The 27,519-nt window shown below is 39.9% G+C and overlaps 1 protein-coding gene and 1 pseudogene across 3 annotated transcripts in view; both read left to right on the top strand.

Moving 5' to 3' along the window:
- Positions 1 to 27,519, top strand: part of CFH (complement factor H) — a 363,204-nt gene that overhangs the window by 45,669 nt on the left and 290,016 nt on the right. For both annotated transcript variants that reach the window (XM_025363804.1, XM_025363724.1), the window contains exon 10: positions 26,566 to 26,748. In XM_025363804.1, coding sequence (XP_025219589.1) covers positions 26,566 to 26,748 — 183 coding nt within the window. The remainder of the gene's footprint in view (positions 1 to 26,565; positions 26,749 to 27,519) is intronic.
- Positions 2,619 to 3,536, top strand: LOC112610703 (annotated as a pseudogene). The gene has a single exon (XR_003116470.1). The product of XR_003116470.1 is annotated as a 40S ribosomal protein S2 pseudogene (transcript).

Below are 27,519 nucleotides of genomic sequence, written 5' to 3'. Positions count from 1 at the left end.
AAAAAACCAGCTCCTGGATTCATTGATTTTTTGGAGGGTTTTTTGTGTCTCTATCTCCTTCAGTTCTGCTCTGATCTTAGTTATTTCTTGCCTTGTGCTAGCTTTTGAATGTGTTTGCTCTTGCTTCTCTAATTCTTTTAATTGTGATGTTAGAGTGTCAATTTTAGATCTTTCCTGCTTTCTCTTGTGGGCATTTAGTGCTATAAATTTCCCTCTACACACTGCTTTAAATGTGTCCCAGAGATTCTGGTACGTTTGTTCTCATTGGTTTCAAAGAACATCTTTATTTCTGCCTTCATTTTGTTATGTACCAGTAGTCATTCAGGAGCAGGTTGTTCAGTTTCCATGTAGTTGAGTGGTTTTCATTGAGTTTCTTAGTCCTGAGTTCTAGTTTGATTGCACTGTGGTCTGAGAGACAGTTTGTTATAATTTCTGTTCTTGTACATTTGCTGAGGAGTGCTTTACTTGCAAATATGTGGTCAATTTTGGAATAAGTGTGATGTGGTGCTGAGAAGAATGTATATTCTGTTGATTTGGGGTGGAGAGTTCTATAGATGTCTATTAGGTCTGCTTGCTGCAGAGATGAGTTCAATTCCTGGATATCCTTGTTAACTTTCTGTGTCATTGGTCTGTCTAATGTTGACAGTGGAGTGTTAAAGTCTCCCATTATTATTTCATGGGAGTCTAAGTCTCTTTGTAAGTCTCTAAGGACTTGCTTTATGAATCTGGATGCTCCTGTATTGGGTGCATATATATTTAGGATAGTTAGCTCTTCCTGTTGAATTGATCCCTTTACCATTATGTAATGGCCTTCTTTGTCACTTTTGATCTTTGATGGTTTAAAGTCTGTTTTATCATAGACTAGTATTGCAACCCCTGCTTTTTTTTGTTCTCCATTTGCTTGGTAAATCTTCCTCCATCCCTTTATTTTGAGCCTATGTATGTCTCTGTGTGTGAGATGGGTCTCCTGAATACAGCAGACTGATGGGTCTTGACTCTTTATCCAGTTTGCCAGTCTGTGTTTTTTAATTGGAGCATTTAGTCCATTTACATTTAAGGTTAATATTGTTATGTGTGAACTTGATCCTGCCATTATGATATTAACTGGTTATTTTGCTTGTTAGTTGATGCAGTTTCTTCCTAGCCTTGATGGTCTTTACATTTTGGCATGTTTTTGCAATGGGTGGTACCGGTTGTTCCTTTCCATGTTGAGTGCTTCCTTCAGGGTCTCTTGTAAGGCAGGCCTAGTGGTGACAAAATCTCTAAGCATTTGCTTCTCTGTAAAGGATTTTATTTCTCCTTCACTTATGAAACTTAGTTTGGCTGGATATGAAATTCTGGGTTTAAAATTCTTTTCTTTAAGAATGTTGAATATTGGCCCCCACTCTCTTCTGGCTTGTAGAATTTCTGCCGAGAGATCTGCTGTTAGTCTGATGGGCTTCCCTTTGTGGGTAACTCAACCTTTCTCTCTGACTGCCCTTAAGACTTTTTCCTTCATTTCAACTTTGGTGAATCTGGCAATTATGTGTCTTGGAGTTGCTCTTCTTGAGGAGTATCATTGTGACGTTCTCTGTATTTCCTGGATTTGAATGTTGGCCTGCCCTACTAGGTTGGGGAAGTTCTCCTGGATGATATCCTGAAGAGTGTTTTCCAACTTGGTTCCATTTTCCCCCTCACTTTCAGGCACCCCAATCAGACGTAGATTTGGTCTTTTTACATAATCCCATACTTCTTGCAGGCTTTGTTCATTTCTTTTTCTTGTTTTTTCTTTTGGTTTCTCTTCTCACTTCATTTCGTTCATTTGATCCTCAATCGCTGATACTCTCTCTTCCAGTTGATCGAGTCGGTTACTGAAGCTTGTGCATTTGTCACGTATTTCTCGTGTCATGGTTTTCATCTCTTTCATTTCGTTTATGACCTTCTCTGCATTAATTACTCTAGCCATCAATTCTTCCACTTTTTTTTCAAGATTTTTAGTTTCTTTGCGCTGGGTACATAATTCCTCCTTTAGCTCTGAGAAGTTTGATGGACTGAAGCCTTCTTCTCTCATCTCGTCAACGTCATTCTCCGTCCAGCTTTGATCCGTTGCTGGCGATGAGCTGCGCTCCTTTGCCGGGGGAGATGTGCTCTTATTTTTTGAATTTCCAGCTTTTCTGCCCTGCTTTTTCCCCATCTTTGTGGTTTTATCTGCCTCTGGTCTTTGATGATGATGGTTGTACTGATGGGGTTTTGGTGTAGGTGTCCTTCCTGTTTGATAGTTTTCCTTCTAACAGTCAGGACCCTCAGCTGTAGGTCTGTTGGAGATTGCTTGAGGTCCACTCCAGACCCTGTTTGCCTGGGTGTCAGCAGCAGAGGCTGCAGAAGATAGAACATTGCTGAACAGCGAGTGTACCGGTCTGATTCTTGCTTTGGAGGCTTCCTCTCAGGGGTGTACTCCACCCTGTGAGGTGTGGGGTGTCGGTCTGCCCCTAGTGGGGGATGTCTCCCAGTTAGGCTACTCAGGGGTCAGGGACACACTTGAGCAGACAGTCTGTCCCTTCTCAGGTCTCAACCTCCGTGTTGAGAGATCCGCTGCTCTCTTCAAAGCTGTCAGACAGCTTCTTCTCCAAGAGAACACCAAATGGCGGATAACGCCGGTGCAGCGGGGGGGCCCGGAGGCCCTGGTGTCCCTGGGATGGGGAACCGCGGTGGCTTCCACGGAGGTTTTGGCAGTGGCATCCGGGGCCGGGGTCGCGGCCGTGGACGGGGCCGGGGCCAAGGCCGCGGAGCTCGCAGAGGCAAGGCCAAGGATAAGGAGTGGATGCCCGTCACTAAGCTGGGCCACTTGGTCAAGGACATGAAGATCAAGTCCCTGGAGGAGATCTACCTCTTCTCTTTGCCCATTAAGGAATCTGAGATCATTGACTTTTTCTTGGGGGCCTCTCTCAAAGACGAGGTTTTGAAGATTATGCCAGTGCAGAAGCAGACCCGTGCTGGCCAGCGCACCAGGTTCAAGGCGTTTGTTGCTATCGGGGACTACAATGGCCACGTCGGTCTGGGTGTTAAGTGCTCCAAGGAGGTGGCCATTGCCATCCGTGGGGCCATCATCCTGGCCAAACTCTCCATTGTCCCGGTGCGCTGAGGCTACTGGGGGAAGAAGATCGGCAAGCCCCACACAGTCCCTTGCAAGGTGACAGGCCGCTGCGGCTCTGTGCTGGTGTGCCTCATCCCTGCACCCAGGGGCACTGGCATCGTCTCAGCGCCTGTGCCCAAGAAGCTGCTCATGTTGGCTGGTATTGATGACTGCTACACCTCAGCCCGGGGCTGCACTGCCACCCTGGGCAACTTCGCCAAGGCCACCTTTGATGCCATCTCTAAGACCTACAGCTACCTGACCCCTGACCTCTAGAAGGAGACTGTGTTTACCAAGTCTCCCTATCAGGAATTCACTGACCACCTTGTCAAGACTCACACCAGAGTCTCTGTGCAGCGGACTCAGGCTCCAGCTGTGGCTACAACATAGGGTTTTTATACAAGAAAAATAAAGTGAATTAAGCCTGTTACTAAAAAAAAAAAAAAAAAAAAAAAGCTGTCAGACAGAGTCGTTTGCATCTGCAGAGGTTTCTGCTGCTTTTTTGTTGTTGTTTAGCTGTGCCCTGTCCCCAGAGGTGGAGTCTACAGAGACAGTCAGGTTTCCTTGAGCTGCTGTGAGCTCCACCAAGTTCGAGCTTCCCAGTGGCTTTGTTTACCTACTTAAGCCTCATCAATGGCGGGCGCCCCTCCCCCAGCCTCGTTGCTGCCTTGCAGTTAGATCGCAGACTGCTGTGCTAGCAATGAGGGAGGCTCTGTGGGCGTGGGACCCTCCCGGCCAGGTGTGGGATATAATCTCCCGGTGTACCTGTTTGCTTAAAGCACAGTATTGGGGTGGGAGTTACCCGATTTTCCAGGTGTTGTGTGTCTCAGTTCCCCTGGCTAGGAAAAGGGATTCTCTTTCCCCTTGTGCTTCCCAGGTGAGGCGATGCCTCACCCTGCTTCAGCTCTGGCTGGTCGGGCTGCAGCAGCTGACCAGCACCGATAATCTGGCACTCCCTAGTGAGATGAACCCAGTACCTCAGTTGAAAATGCAGAAATCACTGGTCTTCTGTGTCGCTCGCGCTGGGAGTTGGAGACTGGAGATGTTCCTATTTGGCTATCTTGCTCCGCCCTTCTCTCCTTCACTTATGAAACTTAGTTTGGCTGGATATGAAATTCTGGGTTGAAAATTCTTTTCTTTAAGATTGTTGAATATTGGCCCCCACTCTCTTCTGGTTTGGAGAGTTTCTGCTGAGAGATCTGCTGCTAGTTTGATGGGCTTCCCTTTGTGTGTAACCAACCTTTCTCTCTGGCTGCCCTTAAGATTTTTTCCTTCATTTCAACTTTGGTGAATCTGACAGTTATGTGTCTTGGAGTTGCTCTTCTCGAGAAGTATCTTTGTGGCATTCTCTGTATTTCCTGAATTTGAATGTTGGCCTGCCCTACTAGGTTGGGGAAATTCTCCTGGATGATATCCTGAAGAGTGTTTTCCAACTTGGTTCCATTTTCCCCGTCATTTTCAGGCACACCAATCAGTTGTAGATTTGCTCTTTTCACATAATCCCATATTTCTTGGAGGCTTTTTTCATTTCTTTTTACTCTTTTTTCTCCACACTTCTTGCTTCATTTCATTCATTTGATCTTCAGTCGCTGATACTCTTTCTTCCAGTTGATCGAGTCCGTTACTGAAGCCTGTGTATTTGTCACATATTTCTCACATTATGGTTTTCATCTCTGTAAGTTCTTTTAAGGTCTTCTCTGCATTGATTATTCTAGTTATCCTTTCATCTATTCTTTTTTCAAGGTTTTTAGTTTCTTTGCGCTGGTTACATAGTTCCTCCTTTAGCTCTGAGAAGTTTGAATGACTGAAGCCGCCTTCTCTCAACTCGTGAAAGTCATTCTCCATCCAGCTTTGTTCCGTTGCTGGCGATGAGCTGCATTCCTTTGGAGGGGGAGATGCACTCTGATTTTTTGAATTTCCAGCTTTTCTGCACTGCTTTTCCCCCATCTTTGTGGTTTTATCTGCCTTTGGTCTTTGATGTTGGTGACATACTGATGGGGTTTTGGTGTGGGTGTTCTTTCTGTTTGTTAGTTTTCCTTCTAACAGTCAGGACCCCCAGCTGCAGGTCTGTTGGAGTTTTCTCGAGGTCCACTCCAGACCCTGTTTGCCTGGGTATCAGCAGTGGAGGCTGCACAAGATAGAATATTGCTGAACAGCAAGTGTTGCTGTCTGATTCTTGCTCTGGAAGCTTCGTCTCAGGGGTGTACCCCACCGTGTGAGTTGTCAGTCTGCACCTAGTGGGGGATGTCTCCCAGTTAGGCTACTCAGGGATCAGGGACCCACTTGAGCAGGCAGTCTTTCCATTCTCATATCGCCACCTCCGTGCTGGGAGATCCACTGCTGTCTTCAAAACTTCAGACAGGGGCATTTACCTCTGCTGAGGTTTCTGCTCCTTTTTGTTTAGCTATGCCCGTGTCCCCAGAGGAGGAGTCTTCGGAGGCAGGCCGGCCTCCTTGAGCTGCAGTGGGCTGCACCCTATTCGAGCTTCCCGGTGGCTTTGCTTACCCACTTAAGCCTCAGCAATGGTGAGCGCCCCTCCCCCAGCCTTGCTGCCACCTTGTAGTTAGATCTCAGACTGCTCTGCTAGCAATGAGGGAGGCTCTGTGGCCGTGGGACCCTCCTGGCCAGGTGTGGGATATAATCTCCTGGTGTGCCGTTTGCTAAGACCCTTGGTAAAGTTATTAGGGTGGAAGTTACCTGATTTTCCAAGTGTTGTCTGTCTCAGTTTCCCTTGGCTAGGAAAAGGGATTCTGTTCCCCCTTGCGCTCCCCAAGTGAGGTGATGCCTCGCCCTGCTTCAGCTCTCACTGATCGGGCTGCACCAGCTGACCAGCACAGATTGTCCAGCACTCTCCAGTGAGATGAACCCAATACCTCAGTTGAAAATGCAGAAATCACCTGTCTTCTATGTCCTTCATGCTGGGAGCTGGAGGCTGGAGCCATTCCTATTCGGCCATCTTGGGCGTGCCCCCAAATTTGCATTTCTTTTACCACCAGCTGGGTTTAGAATATATATTCACAGTTTAATTGGTATTTAATGATTCTAATCTTTGGAAATGCAGTTTGATTTTTTTTTTTTTATTTACCTTTTTGGGAGTTTTGGTATTATTAGTTGGAATCATCTTAATAATTCTGAATATAAAATCTCTTTTAATTATATGTAATGCAAATGCATTCTCTTTGTGGCTAGTACTTTTCTTTCCTTTTTTATGCATTATGAACATAAGTTGCTCATTTTACTACACAATAGTCAATCTTTTTTCATGATGAATGTTTCTTGTTTCTATTTAAAGGAATATTTCAAAAACACAGAGCCACTATGCTATTCTTTATTCTAAAAGTTTATATGTTATCTATTCTTTTCAAATTTTAAAAATATTTTGTGTTGATTTTATTCATGATAATGGCTGTATTTCATTTCTAAATAAAATAAGGTAAACTCAACATTTCCCTAACAATTTTTGTAGTACCTTTCTCATACAGTATATTTTTTATTGTATATTTTGTACATTGTGCATGTATATACACACACAATGACTATTATTCTGAATATTCTCCACTATTAGTAAATAATTTTCTAACCAGCATTGCAGTAACCCTCTGTTGAATTTTATTTATTTATTTTATTTTTTGTCAGAATCTCACTCTGTCACCCAGGCTGGAGTGCAATGTCACAATTTTGCCTTGCTGCAACCTCCACTTCCTGAATTTCAATTAAGATAGGTTTTTAATAAGTATGGATATGACTTTTCACTCTAATAATGACCTTTCACCCAAGTATTTTTGCTTCATCAGTTTCTTTTTTGTGTCTCATCATTCAGTGTCAGATGATACCATTGCTTTCATTTTTTCTTCATAGATTAATTGAGGCTAATAATATGCCTTGATAAGATATGCAATTTCTCCTGATATTGAACAACTCAATCAAGGTTTATCCTTCTTGCTTTGGTTTTGGAGCTGATTGTAGAGTCAACTACTCTCTTTCTTTCTTTCTTTCTTTCTTTCTTCCTTTCTTCCTTTCTTTCTTTCTTTCTTTCTTTCTTCCTTTCTTTCTTTCTTTCTTTCTTTCTTTCTTTCTTTCTTTCTTTCTTTCTTTCTTTCTTTCTTTCTCTTTCTCCCTTCCTTCCTTTATTTCTTTTCTTTCTTTCTTTCTTTCTTTCTTTCTTTCTTTCTTTCTTTCTTTCTTTCTTTCTTTCTTTCTTTTTCTTTCCATCTATTTCTTTTTCTCTCTTTCATTCTTTTTTCTTTCTTCCTTTCTTTGTTTACCTTTCTATTTGTTTTTCTTTTTTCTCTTTCTTTATCTCCTTTCTTTTTCTTTCTCTTTTTTTCTCTTCCTTTCTCTCTCTCTCTCTTTCTTTCTTTCCTTCCCTCCCTCCCTCTCTCCCCTTCCTCCCTCCCTCCTTCCCTCCCTCCCTCCCTCCCTCCCTTCCTTCCTTCCTTCCTTCCTTCCTTCCTTCCTTCCTTCCTTCCTTCCTTCCTTCCTTCCTTCCTTCTGTCCCAAGTTTTTCTGGCTCAAGTTATTCTTAAGAATGTTTCTATTTTACTCTTCATGCTAGACCCTGTACTTCAGTCAGGTTGTTTAGCTGCTTTACAGTGGTCATATAATTAACAAGTCTTAACTTCATCTTCAGATTGAGATATCAACATTATATTTTCAATGGACAGTCAATTGTCAGTGAATCACAGTACTTTTCAATTTAATAAAATCTAAATTCCTCATAACCATGTTGTGAAAATATGCAGAAAAAAATTTGGCTGGGCGTAGTGGCTCACGCCTGTAATCCCAGCACTTTGGGAGGCCAAGGCGGGTGGATCATGAGGTCAGAAGATCGAGACCATCTTGGCAAATTTGGTGAAACCCTGTCTCTACTAAAAATACAAAAAAAAAATTAGCCAGGTGTGGTGGTGGGCACCTGTAGTCCTAGCTTCTCGGGAGGCTGAGGCAGGAGAATGGCAAGAACCCAGGAGGTGGCGAAGCTTGCAGTGAGCGGAGATCGTGCCACTGCACTCCAGCCTGGGTGACAGAGTGAGACTCTATCTCAAAAAAAAAAAAAGGAAAAAAATAATTAAATATACTTGTGTGAGTACAGTAGATATATATCGGAGTGTATCCTGTATGAGTGCAAACTGGCTGCAGTTTCCTTTAAAATAGTCATTTAAAGAAAAGAATTGCCAGATAAATCACAGAATATAAATTTCTCTTGACTTGTAAAACTTAAATTACTAGTGCCATCTGAATGATTCTTCTGAAGGTAGATAGAGTAGTCTCTCCTTACGTGTGAAAGAAAAAGGCTGCATTAGTCCCTCTTATTCATGTGGGATATGTTCCAGGCTCCCCAGTAGATTCTTGAAACGATTAATAGTGTAAAACCCAAGTAGACTATGTTTTTCCACCTGATAACTTGGAAGACTGCTAAGTAACTAACAGGCAGGTGGTATAAACTATGGATACACTAGACAAGAAAGGATTCATGCTCTGGGGAGAATGGAGCTGAATGGCATAGGATTTTGTCACACTACCCAGAACACCTTTTTTTATTGCTAAGTATTATTCCATTGTATCATGTATCACGGTCTGTTAATCCATTCACTTGTTGAAGGCCATGTGCATTGTTTTTGGCATTTGTGAATCATGCTGGTAAGAAAAATATTCATCTACAGTTTTTATATAAACACAAATTTATTCATCATGGATACATATCTAGGAGTGGGTTTGTTGGGTAAATGGTGTGTGTGTGTGTGTGTGTGTGTGTGTGTGTTTTCTTATTATACTTTAAGTTCTGGGATACATGTGCAGAATGTGCGGTTTGTTACATAGGTATACATGTGCCATGGTGTTTTGCTGCACCCGTCAACCCGTCATCTAGGTTGTAAACATCACATGTATTAGCTATTTGTCCTAATGCTATCTTTCCTCTTTCCCCCCATACCCCAACAAGCCCTGGTGTGTGATATTCCCCTCCCTGTGTCCACGGGCTTTCATTGATCAACTCCTACTTATGAGTGAGAATATGTGGTGTTTTGTTTTCTGTTCCTGTGTTAGTTTGCTGAGGATAATGGTTTCCAGCTTCGTCCTTGTCCCTGCAAAGGACACTAACTCATTCAATTTATGGCTGCATAGTATTCCATAGTGTATATGTGCCACATTTTCTTTATCCAATCTATCATTGATGGGCATTTGGGTTGGTTCCAAGTCTTTGTTACTGTAAATAATGCTGCGATAAACATATGTTTGCACATGTCTTTATAGTAGAATGATTTATAATCCTTTCGGTATATACCCAGTAATGGGATTGCTGGGTCAAATGATATTTCTGGTTCTAGATCCTTGACGGATTGCCACACTGTCTTCCACTATGGTTGAAATAATTTACACTCCCACCAACAGAGTAAAAGTGTTCCTATTTCTCCACATCCTCACCAGCACCTGTTGTTTCCAGACGTTTTAATGATTGGCATCCTAACTGGCATGAATTGGTTTCTCATTGTGGTTTTGATTTGCATTTCTCTAATGACCAGTGATGATGAGCTTGTTTTCATGTGTTTGTTGACTGCATAAATGTCTTCTTTTGAGAAGTGTCTGTTCATATCCTGTGCCTACTTTTTGAGGGGGTTGTTTGTTTTTCTCTTATAAATTTATTTAAGTTCCTTGTAGATTGGTGATATTAGACCTCTGTCAGATGGATAGATTGCAAAAATTTTTTCCCATTCTGTAGACTGCCTGTTCACTTTGATGATAGTTTATTTTGCTGTGCAGAAGCTCTTTAGTTTAATTAGATCCCATTTGTCAATTTTGGCTTTTGTTGCCAGAGCTTTTGGTGTTTCAGTCATGAAGTCTTTACCCATGCCTATGTCCTGAATAGTACTGCCTAGGTTTTCTTCTAGGGTTTTTATGGTTTTAGGTCTTACATTTAAGCCTTTAATCCATCATGAGTTAATTTTTGTATTAGGTGTAAGGGAAGGATCCAGTTTCAGTTTTCTGCATATGGCTAGCCAATTTTCCCTGCACCATTTATTCAATAGAGAATCTTTTCCCTATTGCATGTTTTTGTCAGGTTTGTTGAAGAGCAGATGGTTGTAGATGTGTGGTGTTATTTCTGAGGCCTCTGTTCTGTTTCATCGGTCTATATATCTGTTTTAGTACAAGTACCATGTTATTTTGGTTACTGTAGTCTTGTAGTATAGTTTGAAATCAGGTAGCGTGATCCCTCAGCTTTGTGCTTTTTGATTGGGATTTTCTTGGCTATATGGGACCTTTTTTTGACTTCATAAGGTTTAAAGTAGTTTTCTTAGTTCTGTGAAGAAAGATAATGATAGCTAGATGGGAATAGCATTGAATGTATCAACTACTTTGGGCAATATGACCATTTTCACGATATTGATTCTTCCTATCCATGAGGATGGAATGTTTTTCTATTTATTTGGGCCCTTTCTTATTTCTTTGAGAAGTGGTTTGTAATTCTCCTTGAAGAGGTCTTTCACATCTGTTGTAAGTTGTATTTCTAGGTATTTTTTTCTTTGTTTGTTTCAATTGTGAATGGGAGTTCACTCATGATTTGGCTTTCTGTTTGTCTATTATTGATGTATAGGAATGCTTGTGATTTTTGCACATTGATTTTGTATCCTGAGACTTTCCTGAAGTTACTTATCAGCTCAAGGAGTTTCTGGGCTGGGATGATGGGGATTTCTAAATATACCATCATGTCATCTGCAAACAGAGACAACTTGACTTCCTCTTTCTATTTGAATACTTTTTATTTCTTTCTCTTGCCTAATTGCCCAGTCCAGAACTTCCAATACTATGTCAGTAATAGACAGATCGATGAGACAGAAAATTAATAAGGATATTCCAGATTTGAACTCAACTCTAGACCAAGCAGACCTAATTGACATCTACAGAACTCTCCACCACAAGTCAACAGAATATACATTCTTCTCGGCACCACATAGCACTTATTCTAAAATCGACCACATAATTGGAAGTAAAACATTCCTCAGCAAATGCTAAAGAACGAAAATCTTAACAAAGAATCTCTCAGACCTCACTGCAATCAGATTAGAAATCAGGATTAAGAAACTCATTCAAAACTACACAACTACATGGAAACTGAACAACCTGCTACTGAATGACTACTGGGTAAATAATGGAAATACTGCAGAAGTAAACTTGAGACCAATGACAAGACAGACACAACATACCAGAATATCTGGGACACAGCTAAAGCAATGTTTAGAGGAAAATTTATAGCTCTAAATGCCCATATCAGAAAGTGGGAAAGATCTAAAATTGACACCGTAACACCTCAATTAAAAGAATTAGAGAAGTAAGAGCAAACAAATTCAAAAGCTAGCAGAAGACAAGAAATAACTGAGATCAGAGCAGACCTGAGGGAGATAGAGACACGAAAAAACCTTCAAAAAATCAATGCATCCAGAAGCTGGTTTTTTGAAAAGATTAATAAAGTACACTACTAGCCATACTAATGAAGAAGAAAAGAAAGAAGAATCAAATAGACACAATAACAGTAATAAAGAGGGTATCCTCACTGATCCCAGACAAATACAAACTACCATCAGAGAATACTATAAACACCTCTACACAAATAAACTATAAAATCTGTAAGAAATGGAAAAATTCCTGGACACATACACACTCCCAACACTAAAGCAGAAAGAAGTCGAAACCCTGAATAGACCAAACACAAGTTCTGAAATTGAGGCAGTAATTAATAGCCTACCAACCAAAAATAGCCCAGGAACAGATGGATTCACAGCCAAATTCTACCAGAGGTACAAAGAGGAGTTGGTACCATTCCTTTGGAAATTATTTCAAAGAATAGAAAAAGGATTCTTCTTTAACTCATTTTATGAGGCCAACATCATCCTGATATCAAAAGCTGGCAGACACAACCGAAAAAGAAAATTTCAGTCTAATATCCCTGATGAACATCGATGCGAAAATCCTCAATAAAATACTGGCAAAGTGAATCCAGCAGCATATCAAAAAGCTTATTCACCATGAGCAAGTTGGCATTATCTCTGTGATGCAAGGCTGTTTCAGCATACACAAATCAATAAATGTAATCCATCTCATAAACAGAACCCATGACCAAAAAAAAAAAAAAAAAAAAAAAACACACACACACACATAATTATCTCAATAGATGCAGAAAAGGCCTTCAATAAAATTCAACACCCTTCATGGTAAAAACACTCAATAAACATATCTCAAAATAATAAGAGCTATATTTTAAAAACCCACAGCAAATATCATACTAAATACGTGTGTTTATTTTTATAAGAAATAGACAAACTGTTTTCCTGAGTGATCATATGTTCTACTTTCACATACTCAGTGCATGCGAATTCCAATTGTTTCTCAACCTTGCCAGCCTTTGAGATAGTGTTTTTTTTCCCATTAAATTATCCATTCTAATATGTGTGTGATAGTATTGCATTCCCTAGTGACTGATGCTGCTGAGCGTCTTCTGTGTACTTATTTACCATCTTTGTACCTCCTTTGGTGAACACTGTCTAAATTTTGCCCACTTTTCATTGAGTTGTTTCTTCCATTACTGAATTTTGAGACTACATAATATATTGTGGCTGCAAGTCCTTCAATGAGTAAATATTCTGCAAATATTTTTCTTGCATCTGTAGCTTTACTTTTCTTTCCCCTGACAGTCCCTTTCAATGAGCAAAAATATATAATTTTGATGTTATCAAATTTTTCATTTATAGATTATGCTCTTTGTGTCACCTAAAATTTACTTGCCTAAACCGGGGACATATTCAGTTCTAGAAATTAACATTTTACACTTAGCGATATGACCAATTTTGAGTTAATTTTTGTATGAGGTATGAGGAATATGTAGAGGGTTAGTATTTTGCATTTGGTGCCTTACTGTTCCAGTATCACTTGTTGAAAAGACTATGTTTTCTTTGTTGAATTGTCTTTTCTCCTTTTTTAAATTGAAAACATCCTCAAAAAAATCTTGTAAAAACAGTTAAGGAAGAAAAAGTAAAATTCAACTAGGCTTGTAGGACAATCAATGGTAATCATTAGTCTAGCTTTCCATTGACCCACTTCCTTATAGTTGGTCACTGATTACTAATCTAGGATAACATAATCTTTGTCACTAGAATCTTTGTTCTCTTTCTGTTCTTTAGATAAAACATAAGACACTAAGAGATGCCAATCTTTCCACTTGAATTTATCCTTTAGGTTCTTCATACTAACAAAACTACTGATGCCAGCCCTTCTGAAATGCTTGGCAAGAAACTCAACTTAGGGAAGAATATAGTTTCCATATCCTAATGATTTCAGCCACCTTGCCCAAATCAATTGATGACCTCGATTTTCCAGCCACTCGCCCTTCAAAGATTCTTGCCCAGAAACCTTCAGTGAAATGAATTTGAGTCTTGAGAATTCTTCTCATGTCCTTTTTCAGTGATCTTGCAATTAGTAAACTCTTTCTCTGTTGCAAACTCCACTATCTCGGTGTATTGTTCTGTTACCGCATAGCAGGCATACAAACCTTACAATCTTGTAAAAATTCATGGCAAGCAACTGGGCATGGTGGCTCACACCTGTAATCCCAGCACTTTGGGAGGCCAAGGAGGGCAAATTACTTGAGGTCAGGAGTTCGAGACCAGGCTGGCCAACATGACAAAACTCTGTCTCTACTAGAAGTACAAAAATTGCCCAGGCATGGTGGCCCATGCCTGTAATCCCAGCTAGTTGGGAGACTGAGGCTGGCGAATCACTTGAACCTGGGAGGCAGAGGTTGCAGTGAGCCAAGATTGTGCCACTGCACTTCTTCCTGGGAGACAGAGTGAGACACCTTCTTAAAAAAAAAAAAAAAGAAAGAAAAAAAAATTCATGGCAAGCCCCCACTGGGACTGACCCAAAGACAAGCCCAAACAGCTGCTTAGTTATGATGAGCTAAGGGCCATTGCTGGGGCCTTCTTTGTTGGCAGGGCAGTGCTGAATTTCAGCACATAACCTTGTCTGCAGCAGAGAAACCATTTCTGGTCTAAGAAGAAGTCTCAGGTGAGTTTTCTCAGAGAAGCTGGCACCCCATTTCCTTCTGTGTGTGTGTGTGTGTGTGTGAGTGTGTGCGCATGTGTGTTTCAAACTTAGAGGTCTTGTGGTCTCTTTTGAGGTCTTGTTGAACTCCCTAAGTCTAGGTAGGGATTTATTTGAGGAGATCTCCCTTCAGATGGAAAAAGACTAGAGGGCATTGCTTGGGAGAAATGGTCTTAGATTTTGGAATCTGAAACTTTATATGGAAAGGTCTTTTGTTTGTTTTTGTCTTGTTATATGTATTTATGTTTGTGGAGGGGATCCCTGAGGAAATTACCAGTGGAAGAAATTACTAACTCAGGAAACTCTTCCTGTTTGGTCAGTCACATTCAGTTAGTCCTGAAGGAGTTGCTAGTGGAATCTCAGCAAGCCTAACTCAGGGTAACCGTCTGCTCTTCATTCTTTCCCAGGGTTCACCCACTGAACTCCTGATCAAAGGCCATCCCTCTCCAGCTTGAGTGGATCAAAGATGACAAGGGCCAATGGAACCAAGTTTGAGCCTTGCCAGGTCAATACTTGGGTCCTGAGTATAGTGACTAGTATCTGTGTTTTGTTACGTCTGTATTATTCCAGCCAGAACGGGAAAAGCTAATTCAGTTCCTCCAGGCAGCCCAATGGGGCTGGTGGCTTTGAGATTATTAAACTCTTTCTCTGCTGCAAACCCCACTGTCTCAGTGTATTGTTCTGTTGGTGTGCAGCAGGCATACAACTCTGACAATCTTGTAACTATTTGTGGCAAGTCAGGTAGAGGTCACTCTCCTTGAGGGCATTTACTCACAGCCTACTGCCCCCTTGCCACTGGGGCAGACCCCGAGACAAGCCCTAGCGACTTCTCAGTTCTGATGAGCTAAGGGCTGTCCCTTAGCTCTCCCCAAGTAACCCACAATGCAACCCTGATGGGCTACAGCTTCCAAAATTGAAAGACCTTTGTCTATTATTCCGTGAAACAAAAAAAGATTATCTTATTTTGTAGCATAGCTTGACTTTAATACCCACTGGATTTCAGAGGACGGTGGCGCCTGCATGGTTCTCATGCTTACAGTACCATCCTGTAGCTAGATTTGTTTTGTAAGAAGGAAGAGGAATGAGATGAAATCCCCTATGTATAATGTTTTATGTTGCTTTGGAAAAGTAGAACAATGTATAAAAAGGTAAAATCATGATAAAGCAAGAAATTAAAAACTGTTTGGACTGATTTACAAGAAAAAGATGATGATGCTATGGTGGTTCAGTTAAAGGAACCTATGGCTTACCCCCCTCCACCTTATGGGGGAGCTACAGTAGCACTACTGGCACCTCTCCAGAGTCCCTACCACCAAAAAGTCACAAATCCAGGGCAACAGGTATGATCTCTGCTTCTTATACCCAACAGAGGACTCCATTTAGGCAGGGTGTCACTTCTTATACCCAACAGGGAACTCCATTTAGCCAGGGTGTCACTCTGGTTCTGAGAGGCAGTTTCCTCATAACAACTGCTTATAGGAGGGGTTGCTGCCACAGGTCAGACTATAGGATTTATCCTGGTTTATTCTCTGTTCTCCACTTCCAACCTACTTAATTAGAAAACTAATATACCTGTTTATTGAGAAGATCTAAAGTTTACAGAAGGAACAGGATTAAAAATATATATATATATAAAGATCCAAAGTATATGGAGAATCTATTCTCCTCTGTATTTGCCACCCACAACCCTATTTGAGCAGATATTCAAATTTTGCTCAATATTTTGCTGAGTTCAGAGAAGCAAAGTATGGTTTTAGATAAAACTAAGGAAAAGGCTGATCTTATTCACACTCACTCTCCCAGTAATCCAGTAAGGGCAGCTGCTCAGATTGCAGTTCCCACCTCTGACCTGGGATGGAATATAAACACTGGAGATAGATTTAACCTCAAACATAATCAAGATTGCATTTTGATCAGCTTCTGGAAAGGAGTGCCCAAGCAAAGCAGCCTCAATAAGATCCAGGAGATCAAACAGAAGCCTAATGAAGGTTGCTTTGGAATTCTTAGAACAAGTCTTTGAAGCTTTCAGGCAATAAATGGATATTGACCCAGAAGCCCCAGAAAATTTAATGATAGCTAACATGATGTTTATCCAACAAAGTGCCCCAGCTATGCAGAGAAAGTTACAAAATGTAGCTGAGGCTTTGGACATGTTTATGTCTCAATTAGTGAAGACTGGTTTTAATGTATTTACTGATCACAAAACATAAGGAACAATGAAGAGGCAAGCTGACTTGTTAGCTGCGACTCTGACCCTAGTAGTCCCTGGACCACAACAAGGGCCGCCATCAGACACTCCATCTATGGTAGAACCACCTGGGCCCCCAAAAGCCAATAAAAAGGCACATCCCATTGCAGGTCCTAAGCAGTGTCCTTACTGCAACAGGGGGGACACTGAAAGGAAAATTGCCCATGCCTTACAAAGCCTAATATTAAACAGAGTCAGCCTTGTGCCCACCAAATGCCTGAGATAGCTGGGGAGCTTGAGAGAGATACTGAAGAAAAAGACCAGAAATAGTGGCATCCGGGTACTTCTCCTGACCCAAACAACACCCTCCATATTTCCCATATGGGACTCCAGATCCTGATGATGGTGAGAAATCAGCTTCTGGACTTTCTAGTAGACATGGTGTCTCTTATTTGGTGTTAAATATCTGGTTGTCTAAACTTTCCTCAGAAACTATGAAGGTGACTGAAATCTCAGAAAAATTTCTGATGAGGTCATTCCTCCAAATTTTGAATTGTCAACTAGAGCAAGATCATTTAAAGCAGAGCTTTTTGGCTGTGCGCAGTGGCTCACTTCTGTATTCCCAGCAATTTGAGGCTGAAGTGGGTGGATCGTGAGGTGAGGAGATTGAGACCATCCTGATCGTCTTGGCTAACACAGTGAAATGCCATCTCTGCTAAAAATACAAGAAATTAACTGGGCATGGTGTTAGGCATTTGTAGTCCCAGCTACTCAGGAGGCTGAGGCAGGAGAATGGAGTGAACCTGGGAGGCAGAGCTTGCAGTGAGCCAAGATCATGCCACTGCACTCTAGCCTGGGGGACAGAGCAAGACTCTGTCTCAAAAAAAAAAAAAAAAAGGCAGAGTTTTTCTGTACATCTGCCAATGCCCTATCCCTTTGTTGGGGCAAGTCCTTTTTTTTTTTTTTTTTTTTTGAGACAGAGTCTTGCTCTGTCGCCCAGGCTAGAGTGCAGTGGCACGATCTCGGCTCATTGCAACCTCCGCCTCACGGACTCAAGCAATTCTGCCTCAGCCTCCCGAGTAGCTGGGATTACAGGGGTATGCCACCACGGCTAGCTAATTTTTGTATTTTTAGTAGAGACGGGGTTTCATCATGTTGGCCTGGCTGGTCTCGAACTCCTGACATCAAGTAATCTGCCTCACTTGGCCTCCTAAAGTGCTAGGAGCTGGGATTACAGGTGTGAGCCACTGTCCCCGGCCTGTTGGGGCAAGTACTCTTAATCCAACTAAATGCTAAGATTACTTTTTCTCTGAGGATGATTGGACATCCAGGTGCTTTCAGACCAAGTATGTGTTCTGCAGGCCACATTACTACAACTGGAGATCCATGAAAGTGTCTGCAGCCATGAAGAGATACTCCAAAAGGTTAATCCAGAAGCATGGGCAGATGAGAGGCCACGGAAAACAAAAACTGCATCTCCAGTACGAGCCAAGTTTTGTGCAGGAGTAGCACTGTCAAATCTAAAGCAGTATTCTTTGAGAGAAAAGGCATAGCAATGCATTTAACCTCTGCTAATGGCCTTCCTGCAATACAGGAAGAATTCCTAATTTCCCATGAAATATACCTGTCTTGCCAGGACAAAGAAATGGGACTGAGGAATATTGGTTTGTACAGGATTTGAGGGCTACTAGCCAAATTTTCAAAACCATTTATCTGGTGATACCCGATGCTTATACATTCTTCATGACTTTAACCAGTGAGTTGTACTTGTGTTCAGTCTTGGATCTGAAGGATGCCTTCATCTGTATTCCCCTGAGTCCAGAGTCCCATGTAGTGTTTGTCTTTGAATAGGAAGACTCTGACACCAAAGTTAAATGATGGTATTGTTGGACAGTGCTTCCTCAAGGCTTCAAAACCTCACTAACCATCTGGGGGAAATACGTGCTAAGGAGTTTTTGGACCTTCAGTTGAAAAATGAGACTTTGCTTACATATGTTGATGGCATATTAGTAGCCGGCACAACTAAGGCAAATTGACCAGAATACTATACTGACTTTACATTTTTTGTCCGGATAAGGATCCAGAGTATCCAAGAAAAAAGCACAAATCTTGAAACCCTCAGTTACGTATCTTAGGTTTGAACTTTCTCAGGAGCAGAGCAATTTGCTTTTGGACTGGAGAGAAACTTTTGTCAGGGTGGCCAGATACAGGACATGGCAGCAGCTATGAGGGGTTTTTAGGTATGGCTGGATGTTGCCATATTTTATTTTATTATTTTGGGCTGATAGCAAAATGTCCCTATGAAACCCTAAGACCAGACACTTGACTTCTAGAATGGACTAAGGAATGTCAAAAGGCGTTTCTAACCATTAAATAAAAATTATTAATGGACCTGACTACTGGGGCTGCCTGAACTAAGAAAGCCATTTAATTTGTTCATACATGAGAGAGAAGGGGTGGGTTTAGGAGTACTAACCCAAGACTTGGGAATATCATGAGACCTGTAGCCTACTTTTCAAAACAGCTGGACATTGTTATGATGGGTTGGACTTCTTGTCTCTGAGCCATTGGCACACTTGTGATCTTCTCCAGGAGGCAGAAGAGTTCACTTTGGGTTAACCTAGCACAGTACACACCCCACACTGTGTATGCTATTTGTTGGAACACAAGTGGAGCTACTGACTTACTTCTGGAAGAATGAATAAATATCAGGCCATCCTCCTGGATAATCCTAGTGTTACTTTGAGAGCCGTTTCTACTCTAATTCCTGCTAAATAAACCTATACAAGATTGTATATAAATTATTGAGCAAGTGTGTTCTATTCAACCAGACATGACCAAAATTCCCTTTAAAAACCTAGACTTAGAAATATTTACTGAGGAAAGCAGCTTTATGAATCACAGACAACAGAGGCTGAGTATGCTGTGGTAACCCTGTGACAGATCCTAGATGCAGAGACACTCCTTCGAGGTTCATCGGCACAGAAGGCAGAACTTAGAATCGTAATCAGGGCATCCCAACTAGGTAAAGACTCCTGAGTCACCGATTACTCTGCTTCCAGGTATTTTTTATTGTTGTCCATGCTTATGGGGCTATTTGGAAAGAAAGGGGACTCTTAACCTTTAATAATTAAAAAAAAAAAAAAGCATGCTAAAGAAATCTTAGCCTGACTAAAGGCAGTCTTGTTACCCAAGAAAGTAGCTATAATACACAACCCTGGACATCAGCGGATGGACAATTTGGTAGCAAGAAAATAAATCACTAGGCAGACCAGGCCACTAAAAGGGTGACCAGAGAAAAAAACGCCCAATGCTTTGCTAATGCCATTAATCCCTGAAATAAACTTCAGCCTAAAGTCCATACCTATTTGGAAGAAGATCTAAAATCACTCGATTGAGGCTTTGACTCCAATCAAAGAACCCAAACTGAGTAGATATGTAACACAGAAGAAAAGGTTCTGGTACCCAAGTATCCTATGACAGGTATCATCAAAGACATACATGATACCACACAGTATGGCAGGCATGCCACCCTTCAACTGATCCAGGACTACGTCTTTGGGACACACTTAAAGAAGGTGATCCAAAAGATAATTTTTAAATACCTACTTTGTGTCCAGAACAATCTTAAGACTGGTCCTCCACCCCCAGTACCAGGGATTTAAGCAAGAGGTTCAAGGCTAACAGAGGACTGGCAAATTGATTATACTGTGATGCCAAGGGTTGCAGGAAATTTTAAATACTTGTTTGTATTTGTAGATATATTTTCAAGATAAATGAAAGCATTCCCCTGCAAGACCAAGAGAATGTCTGAAGTTATGAAAGCCTTCATAGAGAAGATTATTCTCGGGTTTAGATGGCCTGTCTTCATCCAGTGTGAATATATTGCCACTTTTGTAGCCTAGGACACCATGTATTCCAGGTTCTCCGCATAATCTGGAATCTTCATACAGCCCGGAGACTGAAGTCTACTGAAAAAACTGAAAAGATAAATCATACTATAAAAAACAAAACAAACTTTAGCTAAGATTTGCCAATAAACTAACAGCCTGGAATAACATTCTGTTCATTGCCCTGCTCAGAGTAAAGGTGGCCCCCAACAGTGGGCTTAAATTAAGCCTTTATAAATTTTATATGGGAGATCATTCTTCTGTTCTCTTCTCAGACTAAGGAATGCCAATAATGTACACATAAAGAAATTAGATATTATCAAATATACACAATCTTTAGCTTGCACTTTAATTGCTATTAATGAGTTTGTGGTTCCAGCAGATTGTGGTATCCAGCTGACATTCTCTTTCATCGCCTCCAACCCAGAGACTGGGTTCTGCTCAAGACCAGGAAAACTCAGCATCCTGAGGACCATTTAAAAACACAGTGAACGAGGCCATGCAAAGCATGACTGGTGACTCATTTCTCTGTTCAGCTTGAAGGACGTAGACCCTGGATTCACCACAGCCATATAAAACCCACCCCGCGAGACACTAGAGCTATCAATAAATGTAGAGAGTGTCTTCAACTTCAGAGACTGTCTCAAACCTATTTGAATGGATAAGTAAATCCTTTGATGGGCCTCAAATATCTTTTGAAGAAAAATATCAGATAAATAACTAACTTTAATGAAATTAGACAAAACACATGTCCTCCTGACTACTACAATAGTTACTTTGAACATAATAGGAATTTTTGTTATTATAATTATTTTATATAGAAAGGTGAGATAACTTCCTGTCTATTCCCTGCCTTACTGAATGCATAACCCATATATTTACTTGGTCATTATAATTGCCTAAGTCATTACAATTACTACATTTATAAATTTTACTTCATAATTGTCTTGGTCATTACAATTGTTAGACTTACCGATTTGCTAGACATCCTATGCCATGCTAACTTAGGCTGCCCCTCATTATTTGGACATTCTAACATTTAGAAATGGTCACTCGTGTTTTAAAACTTCTAATTATACCTTTCCTGTTACTACAATGCCTAGACAGGCATAACAACACTGTAGCTCAACTGTTTCAAGGTATTGCCACTGGAAGAAACTTACCAAAATGTTCGATCTGTCAGTTACTCCCCCAAACTATTCAAAATAAGCATTTTCTGTTAGTCATATTTGTCATTGACCTTCTGGGTGCCCCAAATACGACTACCTATGTGCACCAGCTTCTTTCCATGGCTACTTTCCAGGTCCAACTAGTAGTACACCAAGAAATCACTACCCCATGTTTCAATCTCTCTTTCCCCATCATAAATGGAAAGTCATTCCATTACATAGGCCCTCCCTGGCCCATGGCATACTGGGCAGACAAACGCAGCCAGGAGAAAGGAAATGCAACTAAAAGTTTCTCCTTACTATGCCAAAAATATTTACAGTGGGGAATATCAAATTCTGGGGAGCCTATAAAAAAAGATTCATAGTTTAATTCCATTTGTCTATATTCCCCATGAAAAAATCCATCAATAAATGCACCCTTGAGGGCTTTACCTGTGCGCCCCCTTGGTACATGTTTTTTTTTTGTGGCATAGGATCAGACCCTCCTCTGTTAGGACAAGCCCACTGGTGTCTCAATAACCTGTATATTAAGGGCTCTCACTTATTGAGATACTTCTCAGTTCATGCTAATGACAAAAGATTCCCACGGACTCCAAAAAGGACTACCAGGCATATATCAATATATCGGATGGCAGAGCCTTCTAGGCATCACAAGTCCTAGCTATGGAGTATACACTCACTGGGACATGATCAGAAACTTATTGGCAACCATGGACATAATTGCAAAAGAGGCTGCTAAGAACATTAAGGCTGAGAAAGCTCTTCAAATTTACTTGCCCAGATAGTTCTTGACAACAGAACTACACTTGATTGTCTCTTGACTTTACAGAGAGGAGTCTGTACAGTGATGAATACCACCTGTTGTACTTATATCAGTGCTTCTGGTAAAGTAAAAGCCAAGCTAAAGAAAATCTTTCAGCAGTCTCACTGGAGACCATACATCTCTACCACAGACACTATGTCTGAGTAGTTTTTTGAGATTTTCCCCTGCACACTCCATGTTTTCCAGTCCTTTTTTCAAGGGCTCTGAAAGTTCAAGCTCACAATTCTGTTTATAGGGCTTGTAATTTACATCATAGGCTGCTATTCAATTAAATATTACAGTAAAACCATAGACTGAAGTACTAGCATGTTCATGCCACACCCTCAGCCGGGTATAACAACTTGCAAGTTGTTACAAGACAGATTCATTCCTCTAATCCTGACTCATTCTCTGTACCCCTTGTCAGCAAAAAGAAGCTAGAATGGCCATTGCCCGATTTACACCATATTAGCTGTTACACCTCAGGATTAAGAAGGGATCAAGTCCTGGAGGAATTGAATGTGTCCCTAGGAAAATTATATAAAATTGATTAAGGGGGAAAAATTCATCTATGTTTTCAGGACAATCAGCAGTAATCATTAAGCCAGCTTTCCCTTTGTCCTGCTTGTCTGTAACTGGTCACTGTTTACTACCCTAGGATAAAGAAGCCTGTGTCAGAAGACCTTTTGGTCCTTTTCTTTTCTATAGATAGAATCTAAGATGTTGCGAGATGATAATCTTTCTGCATGAGTTTCTCTTTCAGGTTCTGCATACCAAAAAAAAAAAAAAAAGAAAGAAAAGAAAAAAGAAAGAAAAAAAACAAAAACTGCCAACATACTGGTCAACAAGACAAAACCTTATTTTCACAAAAAATTAAAAAATTAGCCAGGCATCATGGCACAGGTCTGTAGTACCAGCTGCTCAGGAGATCTGAGGTGGGAAGACCACTTGAGCCTGGGAGGCAGAAGTTGCAGTGAGCAGAGATCATGCTACTGAAATCCAGTTGGGCAACAGAGCAAGACCATGTCTCAAAAACAAAAAGCAAACACACACACACACACACACACACACACATACAAACACACACACATCAGCTGGTCAAAAGAGCCCGGCAAAAAGCTGACTCAGGAAATAATGCAGGTTCCACATCCTGGTGATTTCATCCCCCTCACCCTGACCAATTGATAACCCAAATTTTCTAGCCCCTCACCCTCCATGATCCCCTTGAAGTCTTTAGCACATAGCCCCTTCCCAGAACAGATTTGAGGCTTGACAATCCTCCCAATTCCTTGTTTGGTGCCCTTGTGTTGATTAAAGCATTTCTTTGCTGCAAACCCTACTGTGTCAGTGTATTGGCCTATTGCTAAACAGTGGGCTTGTGAACCTGATGGTGTTATAACAAAATACAATAGAAGCTATTTAAAGGATCAATCCATGCACGAGTCTATTTCTGGACACCCTTTTCTCTTCTATTGTTCTGTGTGTTTATCCTTTCACCAGTGTCAGGAGATCCTTTTACTCACTGTAGCTTTTTCTAAGTCTTAAAATTTGGTAATGTGAGCTTTTGACTTCTCTTTTCTTTTGAAGAATTGTTTAGCTGTTTTAGCCCCTTTGCCTTTCCATATGACTTTAGAATCAGCATGTCCATATGTGCAAAACATTGTGCTTGGCTATTCACCAGAACTGGGACACATTCATAGATGAATCTGGGGAGAACTGATATGTAACAGTATTAAATTTTTCAGTCCATGAACATTATATATCCTTTGATTTAGTAAGATCACACATTCTTACACTAGTTTTTTATGATTTTCAGCCTACAGATCCTGTATTTTATTAGATTTATAAGTACATATTTTGTTTTTCATCCTTCAACTACAAATTCAATTTGTTTAATAGATATAATTTATTAATGCTGCCTAATTCTTCTTTAGAGAGCTATGATAGTTTGTGGCTTCAGTAATTTTTTAATTAATTCAAGTTCTTGAATTTATTGACATGGCATTATTCAGAATATTTTTTATTTTTCTTTTAATATATGTAAAAACCATAATGATATCATTTCTGTCATTGCTGACATAAGCAATTTGTGTCATCTTTTTTTCTGATTTGGTCTGTGTAAAGGTTTCTCAATTATAGAGATCTAAAATAACAAGCTTTTGGTTTCCTTGTTTATATACATATTTACTTCTTTATTATTTCATCTCTGATCCTTATTGTAGTATTTCTTCTGCTTACTTTGAGACTATTTTTTTCTATTTTTTCTAATGTCTAATGGTAGAGGCTAAGATTATTGAAGGGGAACACTGTCATTTTCTATCCCAACTATTTAGTGACACCAATTTATTTCATACTGCTCTAGTGCCATTCCACAACTTCTGATGTGTAGTTTATCCATCAGTGTTTGACTGGAGTAGGGTGAGTATTCCATAAAAGATTTACTGTGTTTTTGGAGGGAGGTGGGGAGAGGGTATTATTGCCAAAAGGTGGATTTTTTTTTTTTTTTTTAACTCCACTCTGCATTTTAGCTAGGAGAAGCAGCTTTGGAACTTCTAAAGTCTGTACATCTGTGAGACCCCACGGATAACTTGTTTTAATTTTTTTTTAAGTCTAAGTTTGTTATGGGTCAACTTGGTTCTTTCAAGACTTATTTTTAAGGTTTTAAAGGGCTAGTTTAGGGAGGCTACTGTGTCCCAGTTCTAGGTAAACTGTTTACCTGCAGACAGTTTGTTCAGAATGTTAAGCTACTTCTGATGTATCTACTAAATGACCTAGATGTTCAAAAGAGTCTTTCTACTCTGATTGATTCCATTTAAATGTCTCCCTGTGTTGTGTGTGCTCTGGGAATCTTTTACCTTTTTGTTCTCTGGTAGTGTTCTTCATCTGATAGGTATCCTTGGTCCATTCTTGGGGAGTTTGGCTCTACTCTCCAGAGTGTCAATATTCAGCCAAATAATCCAGGGAGTTGCTGTGGATATTTGTAGAGCCCTTTCACTCCATAGTTTCTTCTTTTTTTCACTCTCTTTCCTGCGGATTCTAGTGACCTCCCCTTCTTTCCTGCAGATTCTAGTGACCTCATCTTCTTTGGGAACACTGGCTTTCGTTTCTTCTACTCAGCAAGTGTGTCATTTTCTGCTTGAATTCTCCTCCTCTCTGCTGCTGTTTGGAAAATTTCTCCCAGCATAAAGTCACTTTGATGATGGAACTCATCTCATTGTCACTTTTTCTCTGGAATTAGGTGCTTCCCATTTTCCAATGTCTGAAAATGTTATTTTCATCTATTTGGTTCCATTTCTTTATTTGTGTCTGGAACTCTGTTTTACTTGATTATTCTTGCCTGGCCTTTTACCTTTTTAAATTGTGTCTACTGTTTGATTTCTGTTTGATTTATGCTCATATTTGGATTTGTTTTAAAATTTGTAGTCATGCTGGATTTTGTTTTCTTTGTTATAATTTATTATAAATCATAATTTATTTTCAGTTTTTGTTATTTTCTTTTAGAGCTATGTAATGATAAATTTCCCTCTGAGCACTATTTGAGTGTCATCTCACCACGTTTTATTTAATATATTCTTATTATCATTCAATTCAAAATATTTAATGTTTCCTCTTCTGATTTTCTCCTTATCCCTGTGTTATTTATAAATGAAGCTGAGTTCCGGGAAGCAACCTAGTAACTGACAGTAATTTCTGTCATCCATTTACAGAAACAGTGACTTCCACTCTTTCAAGTTAAGTTCTACATAATTTGAGGAATCATCATTTTGGCCTTTCAAGATAAATAAATCTGTTACTGTCTCTCATCTTCTTTGAACTCCGCATGTCCATTTACTTTGAAGCACACAGTAAGAATGGCATTTCAAATTCTTGGAGCCAAAGGCTATGACAGTTATTTTGGCAGATTTTCTAACATCATCACAGGATCTCAGATACTCCAATTGGCTAAGTGAATTTTGGAATTGCCTAAAAGATCTAAAATAGGCAAGATTAAAGAGTCCTCAGAAATAATACTCATTGTCTATTGACTTCTGACATGCTGGAGAATTCCAAATCCATTAGACAACAGATTTCCAATAATTTCTTAGAAAGAATTATAGATATCTTAAATAGAGTCTTGTTTTAAAAAATGATGAAGAGTATTGATATAATATCTTTGGCAACTCAGAACTTATTTTCCTTAAGTATTTGAATGCTTATTATTACCCAGGTTTTCAGTTACAAATGACTTACTATTTTTTATATTCACATATTATTTAAGTTCTCATAAAATGTTATCGGACATATGGTTGTCTTTTTCTTATTCTCTTCCCTTTTAGAAACATGTTCCAAATCAAGTATAGATATTAAGAATGGGTTTATTTCTGAATCTCAGTATACATATGCCTTAAATAAACAAGCAAAATATCAGTGCAAACTAGGATACATAACAGCAGATGGTGAAACATCAGGATCAATTACATGTCGGAAAAATGGATGGTCAGCTCAACCCACGTGCATTAGTAAGTAATTTATTACATTTGTATTGATTATCCAGATGATACACAAAAGTTTACTAACTTTAGTCTCTTTTGGGGTCTGATATAAATTCATTTGAAAAGATAAGAAAAAGAAACCTAGAGGAACATAGCAGACATCATTTTTTTCTTTTCATATTAATTACTCAAATATTAGTCTGTCTTTCCATTCAGGCTTTTCCTACTCTAAAGCATTCTGTGTTAAACAAGTTAGGGAGCTTTATGTGTATTCTGGTTTAAACTGATTGTGCTTTAGCTGAGACCTTGATGACTGTTATATATACCTGTTTTATGTGATTAGCCTTTTATATCAAAGTCTTTGCTCCTAGATATAAAAGTAATGTTTTTAATGAAGATATAGGTGCATAGCGCATAATATCAAAATAATTTAAACTCTATAATGTGTAGATTTGGCACTGTAGGAGATGTCCAATTCTGAATATCTTCCCCCTTAGAAAATTTTTGCAAATATATAGGTAGTAGAGAGACAAAATATTCCTAGATGGTACCAATTTCTGCTCTATTGCATGATTTTCCTACCACAGTATGTAGATATTTATGAAGATTTTCTAGGAACAACTGGCTCAGTTTGTCTTATTTTTTTGCAAAACCACTCAGTTACATTTATATATGTATGAGTGTGTGTGTGCATGTGTGTGTGTGTGTGTGTGTGGAGAGAGAGAGAGAGAGAGAGAGAAAGAGAGAGAGAGAGAGAAAGAGATGGAGTCTCACTCTGTCGTCATCCAGGTTGGAGTG

This window comes from Theropithecus gelada, chromosome 1, assembly GCF_003255815.1.
Source record: "Theropithecus gelada isolate Dixy chromosome 1, Tgel_1.0, whole genome shotgun sequence".
Lineage (NCBI taxonomy): Eukaryota > Metazoa > Chordata > Mammalia > Primates > Cercopithecidae > Theropithecus > Theropithecus gelada.
Note: the sequence above shows the minus strand (reverse complement) of the source record. Positions and strands in the feature narration are given on the sequence as shown.